The sequence below is a fragment of the Eurypyga helias genome, unplaced genomic scaffold, assembly GCF_000690775.1.
Source record: "Eurypyga helias isolate BGI_N326 unplaced genomic scaffold, ASM69077v1 scaffold5839, whole genome shotgun sequence".
NCBI classification, from domain to species: Eukaryota; Metazoa; Chordata; class Aves; order Eurypygiformes; family Eurypygidae; genus Eurypyga; species Eurypyga helias.
This window is the reverse complement of record NW_010270032.1, coordinates 35,775-46,251: the sequence shown is the minus strand read 5'-3', so window position 1 is coordinate 46,251 and position 10,477 is coordinate 35,775. Positions and strand designations below refer to the sequence as shown.

General features: G+C 38.9%; 2 protein-coding genes across 2 annotated transcripts in view; one reads left to right on the top strand and one right to left on the bottom strand.

Annotated features, from left to right (window-relative positions):
* Positions 1-1,367: 1,367 nt before the first annotated feature.
* Positions 1,368-4,067, top strand: LOC104514560 (tetraspanin-14-like; the record flags this gene model as incomplete). Its single annotated transcript, XM_010158284.1, has 3 exons — positions 1,368-1,412; positions 1,946-2,065; positions 3,996-4,067. Coding segments are annotated over 3 exons (237 nt in total), but the record flags the coding sequence as incomplete, so codon positions are not given.
* Positions 4,068-10,001: 5,934 nt separating this feature from the next.
* LOC104514559 (rap1 GTPase-GDP dissociation stimulator 1-like) overlaps positions 10,002-10,477 on the bottom strand; it is a gene marked incomplete at its 5' end in the record, with an annotated part of 20,609 nt that continues 20,133 nt past the window's right edge. The window contains 1 exon segment of the mRNA XM_010158283.1: positions 10,002-10,204. Within this exon segment, the coding sequence (XP_010156585.1) occupies positions 10,071-10,204 (134 nt within the window).

Genomic DNA, 10,477 nt, shown 5'->3' with positions numbered 1-10,477 from the left:
CTGGCTCACGAGGCTGAATGCCCATAATATTTCAATATAACTCCCAAGGCATTGTGTAAATCATAGCATAATTGTGTAATACATATGTTTTCATAAATCACATACAGAGAAAACAAAAAATGTCATGAAGGGACAGGTCCCTTCCAACCTAAACCATTCTATGAATGATTTGCCTTTGCATCTTTGGAGGTAAATACTGTCCTTGTGTGGGGTTGTGATCTGGAAGGTGTTTATGGTCTTTCCTGCTTTGGCTCTGCAACTGGAATATTTTGTCTTCAAGACTAGACATCTTGGAGCTGAGTTATGTGTGTGACTTAGAACTATCAACTGAAGGGGCTCAAGTAGCTTGCAGCTGTTACTGATTTTGACTGATTGGGATGGCAAGTTGTACACCTCTTGAAATGATAGAGTTGTATGTAAGGCATGTTTCACCACTGCAGGTATAAATAAATCGGCCTGCTACCTCAGTGTTCAGGTGTTGTCACAGAATCACAGAATGGTTTGGGTTGGAAGGCACCTCAAAGATCATCTAGTTCCAACCCCCCTGCCATGGGCAGGGACACCTTCCACTAGACCAGGTTGCTCAAAGCCTCATCCAGCCTAACCTTGAAGACTTCCAGGGATGGGGCATCCACAGCATCTCTGGACAACTTGTTCCAGTGCCTCACCACCTTCTTAGTGAAGAATGAATTTCTGATACCTGATTCAAATGTCCCCACTCCCAATTTAAACCCATTGCCCCTTGTCCTGTCCCTTACAGGCACTTGTAAAAAGTTCCTCCCACCCTCCAGCTTTCTTGGAGGCCCCTTCAGGTACTGGAAGGCTGCTGTAAAGTCTCCCTGGATCCTTCTCTTCTCCAGGCTGAACAACCCCAACTCCCACCCTGCCCCCACAGCAGAGATGCTCCAGTCCCCTGAGCATCTTCGTGGCCTCCTCTGGACTTGCTCCAACCAGTCGATATCCTTCTTATGTTGGGGTCCCCAGAGCTGGATGCAGGACTCCAGGTGGGGTCTCATGAGAGTTTCTCTCGATGCAGCTGAGGATATGGTTGGCTTCCTAGGCTGCAGGCACACATTACCAAGTCATGTTGATCTTCTTATCAAGTAACACCCCCAAATCCTCCTCCTCAGGGCTTCTCTCGATCTGTTCTCTGCCCAGCCTGTGTTTGTGCTTGGGATTGCCCCAAAACATGTGCAGGACCTTGCACTTCATGAGGTTGCACTTCATGAGGTTATGTGAAATAGCTAACATGAAACATGTTCTGATTTTTTTTTTTTTTGGTCTGAATTTAAAAGACAGAGAAACTTCCTGTGAACAGAATTGATTGGAATTCAATTGATTTAAAATAAATCTTTTCTGCTTTGCAGCAAAAAGTTGTGAATACACAGTGTGGCTATGATGTCAGAAGGAAGGTAAGGTGCTGGAATCTTGCTGTTGCTTATGTTCTGTGCTTCTACAGGCAAAACTATTAAAACTGTGGAATTGTTGGTAGATATGTCAAATTTAAAATTCTGGGAACTAACTGACCTTGCTGTATCATTCTAAAAGTAGAGTGTGGTATAGATTGTCCTTTGTTTGAAATAAATTCGTACTGTTGGAGGGTTGAGAAAACAAGTGACAGAACAGGTAAAAGGAAAGGGACATTTCAAAAAGGAAGTAGGACTTGCATTTCAAAGTGCGTTTCAGTTATTGGTTCTAATAGTCTCGCTCTGAACTCTATTATCTGCTAATTCTGAAGTATTCTAATAACAGGATTTGCAGGAACATACTAACATCAATGTCTGATGTTCCCTAATGTAATCTGGGCATATATGTATTTCTGGAGTCTGGTTAAAAACATTACTGCATAAATGACAATTCATTAGCTTAGCTCTATCATGTGATTGTTCTTAAAATAAACTTCAGCAGAGAAGTACTGTTCTTTTCTCTTCCTCTCTATATTCAGATCAAGAGTCAATGGGAGGATCAGATTTTTGTCAAAGGATGTATTCTTGCTCTTGAAGCGTGGCTACCCCGAAATATCTACATTGTTGCAGGTGTCTTCATAGCTATCTCACTGCTCCAGGTTAGTTGTGTTAGCTCATGCTACTTTTGAAAAAAGTTTCAAGTTTGCAGATACAGACCTGGTGAAGGTAAAAGTAGTTATGGAGAGAGGTAGAGTAAATATTTCAACACTTTTTTTTTAATGTATGAGTCTAATGTGGCCAAAACAAAAAAAATATACAGAGGAGGACTTGGATTGGGAATATCTGATGTCAACTAATGTTAAGTCTGTTGAAATTATGTTCCTCAAGGCAATGAAGGTCACTATAAAACCCAATATAATTAAATACATACAGTATATGATGATTTTGGTGTATATTGTTAAATATTAGCATAGCAATATGCTTACGTATTATTACTGTGATGTGATACAGTAATATTTATTACATTTTAAAATGCTGTGAGGGAAGGGAGATGATCTGGTCATCCACTCCAGTAGATCTAAACTACAGCCTTCTGTCACAAATATGAAACGACTAAAATACTGTTCTGTCTTTCATGCTAAGCTTCCCACTCAGCTGGCTGTGACTGCCATATGCTCTTTGCAGTATGTATGCCGGTCAAAAATGAAAAATGGAAGAGCAGGAGAATGGCTGAGCAGGTTGCAAACATGGTATTAGCAGAACCACACAAAGGAGTTGCAGTGACTTCTTCCAGTACCTTGCTGCTGCTTGGTACATGAAGGAAAAACAAAATCAAAATTCTCAGTAAAACATACTGTATCACTTCTTTCAAGGTGATTCTTGCTTTCATTGTGGCAGTTTTTTGCACTTGCCTAAATTTCTTTGCTATGGTACTGCTTCACTTCAGTGGATGATAATAAACTTGTAAATCTACTACAGAATGTATTTTCCATTTAAGTGAAAACAATTGAGCAGAATGTACTGGCAATATACCTCTTCCCAGCCACGGCCATGCTGCCCTCTGCAGCATGGGTATTTGATATTCTATCCTCGTCTAAAGAGAGTGCTGCTGTGGCTTTGAGAGGTGCTGTCCTGAGAACAGCACCTTCAGTTAGGAATGTGTTCAAGATGGAAAGGAAGTCTAATCTTTTGGCAGTGTGTTAGCTGACAGTAACTTGCAGATGTTGTTTTCATTCATGCCCTGAGTCTCTGTGAAACCACAATCAGTCACTTGTATTTTCAAATTGTGTTGTGTGCATTAAACTATTTCATGGTGGGACTGAGGGTTAGACATTACTTGTCTTCATCTGAAACCTTTCGGCTTCTTCAAAACTTCACCCCAGTCTTTTGCTGTTTTTCTAAGTAAGTATCACAAAATGGGCTGAGTTAAGAATTTCTTCAATTTGTAAAGGCAGATTTCCCTGATAACTTGAGTCAATGTTAAAAATTTTAAATCTAAATGTCTCAGGATAATATGGGACTTTCCTCACTACTGTTTGTGGCAAGAATTTAATTTTAGTGCAGGTAATTGTACATTCTGTATATATTTAAAAAAAAAATCAGAAAATCAACTGGATTATCCAAAGTTGCAGAAGGAATGAAAATGCCTGATTTGTAACTTCAGCAATAGGTGAGTGTTACAAGACTCAAGTGCCCTTGACTAAGTGCATTTCTCCTAGCTCTAGGGCCTCTGGAAGCTTATTATTTTGAATGCTCCTGAAGTGTTACATGAAAGCATCTTTTTCTCATAAGTCTTATTTTCTGCAAGATTCTGCTGCCTTTATTACTTTTTAGTAATAGCCATGCCTTGACAGATGATCCCAGCTATGGAATGATATCTGAACCTGCAAATGCTTTATGAATCCATATCTTTATTCACAAGAGTAGCTGTACTGGCATCAATCCAGTGTTGCAGGAACACATGAGAAGTAGGTTCCCATTCTGCAATAGTGACGGGGGGTATTAGGCTCTAATTTTTAGAAACATCTCACAGACTGGTATGTTAGAAGCGTTTCATCTCACAAATTGTTTGTTTTCTTGTCTCTTTAGATTTTTGGGATTTTCCTAGCCAGGACACTGATTTCTGATATTGAAGCTGTAAAGGCAGGTAATGCCTTCTGAATATAAAAGCAGGAGCCTGTTGCAAAAAAAGTATATTTTACTGTTACTGGTCGGACGCTGAGGTGGAAGAAGTGCGCAGACCGTGAAATACTCCTGTTATTAAAAGCCTTATGTGGATTTTACCCCGCTCGTGCTTTTCATTAGAAGGTGGTACAAAAAAAACCCCACCAACCTCCAAACACACCTGTCTACCTTTTTTCTAACAAGACCACTCAGTGCACCAGCATTGATCTCTGAGGAAGAAATGAAATTTCCCAAGACGTTGGTGGAAGAGATTTGAAAGATTGTAGCAAGGAGACATGAAACTGCTGTAAACCCTTTCCTTGAAGGATTGCCCTGAAGTTTGTTCTGTTTTCACTCCCAACTGCCATCAATCTCAAAATATAACCTTTTCAGAAGGTGTGCTGATTTCTTCAGAATCTTGAAATAATTTTAATCTCTACAGTAGACTCATGCAGTCAATTTTCGGGAAGATATCCAACAAACATAGTCGTTATGATATTGGAAATTGAAAAAAAGTCTCACAATTTGTCTAGTTCTTTAATTGATTTTCAGTTGTGCAGAAGTAGAGATATTTCTGTTTGACTGGAAATAACATAGATGTCACAGGAGCAGGAATTTGTTCTCAGCATCAGAGCTTGAGTAACCCATACTGTTTTGAAAATGCAAGCCTTTCTCAAGAGGGGAAAAAACTGGCTGTTGTAGCATTATATGTTAGAAATCTCCATCTCTGGCAAGGGGATGTGAATCCCTGATGCTGTGTCCTGTCTGAAAAGTATGTAAATATTCTTTATTTATAGAAGAAAAAAACTCTAAAAATGCTTAGCTTTTTATTGATCGGTAATATCTTTTAAAAGTGCTGTGTGCAGAAGTTTCAAAATACATCTTTTATCAGTAGGTAGCAAGCATGCTATGCTAGCTGTTGGTGGTTTTTGCCTTCCCTCTAGTTTCTGTCACAACTGCTATGCTGATACTCACAAACCCTAACTGCTGTTATCAGGACTGATGAAAAGCATTTACATTTAGTATTGATCCCTACTGAAATACGTTTGTTTTTTTTTTTAATGAGGAAATACACATTTAGTGAAAGATTATAGTTGTTGAATCTTTAAAATTTCTGTAAAGCTATTGAATCATCAGTTCTGCTTGTATTCTGATAGGTAGTTCAAACACCAGTCACAATATGACAAACCAGGATGACTTCTTCACAGTAATTATGTGCATCAAACTGAACTACTCCTGCTGATGTCAATGTTTTTGTTTTTATCAGAAGAAAACTAAACTCTCTTCCCATCTTCCCTTCTTGGAGGTTTAGTAGGTGGATCTGTAGTTCAGTAAGACTTCCAGTCTTCTCTAAAAGACTTTGGCATATTATTTTTAGCTTTAAGATAGAAGTATGTGACTGAAAACTTATTGGAAGTAGCTGTCAGTTTTACCGTGGGCTGTATAACTAACATTGTTTACTGCTTCCACCATTTTTTCAGGGAGAGCAGGTTGATTTACAGTGCCTATCATAGTGTAAATTTTAGAAAACTATATATTTTTATAATGATATTTTACTACATGTAGTCTGCTTGAAGGATTTAATACTTGTATTTCCAAATTATGTGGCTTTCTTAGGAAGCCGAACTTTAAAAAAAAAATTCTCTAACATCTTTTTTTCCATTACGCATGTATTAACGAACATTTCACTGCCAAAAGCTGAACAACAGTGAGAATCTTTGAGTCTGTATTGATTGTCCAGACATTCTTCTAGCTTTTAATCTGTGTAGCACTTCACAGACAATGCTGTACTTCTCGTGTTCAGCTTTCATAGTTCTTTTTCTAGCCAGTGCTTGAGACACAACAGGAAAAGGAAGCTTGTCTGAGGATGGCTGATTTCCTTACAGTAGCAGAGAACAGTCTGCTATTACTTATCTGAAAAACCTGAAAGTAAAATGGCTAACAGTGCACTGAGATTTTCTTTTTTTGGCTTTGATATACAACAAGGAACCAATAGCAGTATATCAGTGAGGAGGAGAGCAAGAGACATTTCTTCTGTAGAGCCTTGAATTTGAGGTCTATATTACTTATTTGTTGGATATAGTCCATTAGGAGCAGCCAAAAACTTGGTGCTGTTACTGCTACTTTGCAAGCAGCAGCATCTAGCAACCTTTGCTTTGAACTCTGGTGCTTGAGATTTTATACCACCTCATCAACCATCATACTCTGTTAAGGTTATGTGTGATAATCTGATGTATGTAAAATTGGAGAAGGACGCTCTCTATTTGTAACTTTGTTCGTAAAACGTTGCATTGAAAATTGCATCTAGGGCGTACAGTTCCCTTTGCCACATTTTGACACGCAAAGCTCCAACTGCTGGAAGTAATTTCAGCAGTTGGTGAAAATCATCATGGCATCAAAGATACCTATGGAGTTTGTGCACTGAAATAAGCTGCTGACAAGAGCCAGTGCTGTGGATCAGGATTCAGTGTTTGCACATCTTGCCAAGTTGCCTGAAGACAAAGGAATTCTTGGTTTCTTTTTGAAGTACTGGTTATATGTAAAACAGAATTTAATTGAAGTACTGCTTTCCATGGTTTGTTCTTACTGGCTTTGGCCATATTAACACCAGTTTTGCATCAATGCTCCAGTTATTGAAACTGAACTCAGGAAAGCAAGTTCAACCTATTTCAAGATCTTTAAATTCTTGGAGTAATTTGTTTTCACTGTGGAAACACTTAATGTGCTTATTCAACATCACTTTTAAAACCCTGGGTCTCTAGGCTGGTTTACCTCCGGACATTAGAAGTGCACCCCCACTGGTGTTGCAAATGGCTAGTGTAATTTCAGACTTGGAATGGTAATACTTTCTTGCCACTTCCTACTTAGCTATATTTAGCACCTTCTCTGTGGGCCTGCAGTGACTTCATGGCTAAAGACTTAGGTTATGGTTTAAAGAAGTCCTGTCAGCAAAAGCAGTTGGGAGTAAGCCTGCTGCTAAAGCCTTGAAGGAGCAGCAATTCAGCAGTCTGAGAGGTTTGATAAATTGTTGAGATTTCAGTGGTTGCATTTCGAACAACTCCACAAACACTACAATGGAAACAAGGTTTTTAATGAAGATGTCAAATATGGGATCGGACTTGAATAACTTGACTGAGAAGGAAACTTTTCAGTGTGATCGCTTTTATTTCTCAGAGATGAGCACATTTTCTGCAAAGCAATGTATTTATTTGTCAGTATGTTTGATAGTGCAACTGCCTGTTGTTTCTATTAATATACCTGCATTTGGACACAGTTTCCCTGTACATGAAGAAGGAGGATAAATATAAGCACTGAAAAGAGTGCAGTGTCCAAAGGAGCTTCAGTCGCCTCCTGAAAACCTGAATATTTCTTCCCAGGGGGTCTTTAGTTTTGGTGACCCTCATACAGTGCCATATGGATAGACTTGTACCATCAGTCCATTGAGGTTGATGTGGCAATTGGCTTATATGTAGAATTGCCTTGTTTTTTGTTTCTCCATTCCATCCTTTCATCTTTCTTCCCCTACTGCCTGTGGGTTATCATGCAGCTTAAACATTGTTTAGCCACAGGAAGGGGAGGTTCTGTCTGTTATTCCAAGATGGCTTTTCTGAGTGACTTTTGACACTTCTTTTTTTTTTCCTCAAGCCTTAAATTTGATTAAATAAAATGTAATGTTTTGTACTCCTGGAGTTTGATTTCTAAGATTTGTTGCTTCTAGTCACTGACCTTTCCTTCTTTAAGGTTTAGACTTGCTATTGAGACTGCAGCTTGTGGATAACTACAGAAATGGTAAAGGTCTGGTGTGTGTGTGTGTATTTTGCTGAAACTAACTCCTGAGTGTGTGTGTGTGGTTTGGTGTTTTTTTTTTTTTTTTCCCCTCTCCAGTTATGGCTGCTGAATTAGTAGATAACACTGGTGCTTTTCCCTCCACTGTTAATGGAAAGCCATGAACAAGAGCAGCTGCAGAATGGTGTAGAGAAATTATTAAAACTCTGGATACCTAAAAAGTTAAAAATGCTGTTTGCGCTTTGACTGCCATTATCCACAGTTACTGCTCCTGTGATTTGCACAGTCTGTGGTTTGTCATGTCCAAGCAACGCTCCTGTAACTACTCTTAAAGAGTGCAGAAGGGAAGTAGTTGCCAGGTTTGAAGATGAGGCTTGCAGAAATAGGTTTGTGTCTGCTTCTTTGGTAATTTTAACATTTCTTTAATGCATTAAAACATTATTTTAGTTTTAATAAGGTCAGAAAACATTTAATCAATGATAATGACTATATTAGAATAATGTAATATCTAGAATTGGATATTCTAGAGTGTTAAGGCTGGATAATTTCTGCTAAGAATTACTTAACTTGAATGTGGCAATTTGGTGTGTGTATATATAGAACTTATAATAGATCCTGATATATCTCACACTAAGGCCTGGTTGAGGCACAACCCCAGGTCTTATTTTGAAGTTCAAATTGTCTGAAGCTATTTCTCATTTTGACACTGGAAATGTGTAGGATGCCCAGACCACTGTGTGCTTTAAGCTAGAGGAAACTACACATGGTTCAGGTCTTGTTTTTCTTTTCTCCTACTATGTGGTTAAAACCTGCTTGTGTGTTACTCACCAAGTGACTTTTCTGGGGTGATTTTATGAAATTCCCTTTCTTTTGAGTACTCCCAAAAGTGATATTTGATGGCACATGTCATGACCTAAATAGTGTTAACAAGTTTTGCAAGTCAGAAAGCTTTTGCAGGAAAACTGTTGTAATGTTTGTTTGCAGACAGAAGCCAGTTATACTTGAATTGTTTGAGAACAGAAGATCTTGTTGACTTCTAAATATTCCCTGCTTTATGACAAATATTTTGAAGGTCAGTACTTTTTCTGGTTTTCCTCAATGACTTTTTTTTTTTTTTTAGCCAGCAGTAAATATAATTTTCTTTAGTTCCTCACTATCCATCTCTACAGGGTTTTGAATTTGATCTCCTAGGGCTTGGCAGTGTGACTCTGCAATGTACTCACAACTGCTTCAAAAAGTTCCCCTAAGAACAAGTTGTGCAATAGATCCTGCTCTTACCTTTTTTTATCAAGTGACCATTTTTAAATATGAAAGGTTTCTGTAGAAATGTTCAGACGCGTTTGTTTTACTACAGTTTTTCATTGTCTTAGGTTAAACCCGGGTTCTCTTACTGAAGATAATTTAATGAAATGCCAGCTGCCTCCAAATCTTCATGCATGTCCACTTGCAGTTTCTAACAATCTTTAATTTATATCTTCTCCAAGCACTGTATGGATATTGACTGCAGTTTCCTGTAAACTTTGCTTCTACTGAATCTCATTCCAGGTTACAATAGCTGCAACTCTGAAGTTAGGACAAGACCGTGACCTCAGATACTTAGGAATGTAGCTTGTCACACTAGCAGGTAAAACCCTGAGATGAGTTTTAAAATTGGAAATTGAAGGGAGAGTTAGTTTAAAGATACAGTGTTGTGGTGGTTTTAACATGTTCTGTTAACAGCTGGGCTCACAGGTTGATTCACAATGTGCATAAGCTACAGCGCTCATCTAATCTAAAACCCCATTGTTTCAGGTTGCATGACACAAGCTTGAGACTTTTTTGTAATGAATTTCAAGTCCCATCGATATAAAAAAAAGTTGCAAGTGATATCCCGATCCGATAAAACCAAGCAGTTTAAAAATGTGTATAGAAGTGGTTATTGCCTGATGCTTCTCATGGGTTGTTTTCTGAGACTTTCTTGACTGGCCTTATTCCTAGTGCTGTGTGTGAGTATCTCAGTGAAGAGCAGCAGTGGTGGAAGGATCCAAGGCCAAATAGATGAGCAAATAAGTATTTCTCTTGGTACTTACAGCTCTAAAACCAGGAGCTGTACCTGGGCTTTAGTGGTGTTGGTTATGTGGCAGCATGACAAATGCAAGGTAGGCTTGGCAAAGCTGGTGCTTTATTGCATTTGCCTCAGCAGCAGCGCAGGGTTGCTAAGGGGAAGAATGGAGGCTACTGGGGGGTCTTTCCTCTCAAAACCTGTAGTGTAGTGACAGCTTCCTTGACCACATTTGCATTGCTGTGACTGCAGAGTTGTTCGAGGGTTTCTTTAATCTTGTCCGCTTCTATTTCTTGTCTCAGATCACCTGAATGGGAGATGAAATGATGACTTTTAGTGACATGCCATGCTATAGTGACTCCAAACAATTATTGTAAGCTAAAAGTTTGGAGTACTTGCTATTTAAAATAAGCTCCTTTCGTTTAAATAAATTTCTCTCAATAGATGCCTTTTCAGCCATTGAAAGTATTGAACAGTGTGCCCTCGCGGCCAAGAAGGCTGATAGCATCCTGGGGTGCATTAAGAAGAGCGTGGCCAGCAGGTCAAGGGAAGTTATCCTCCCCCTCTACTCTGCACTGGA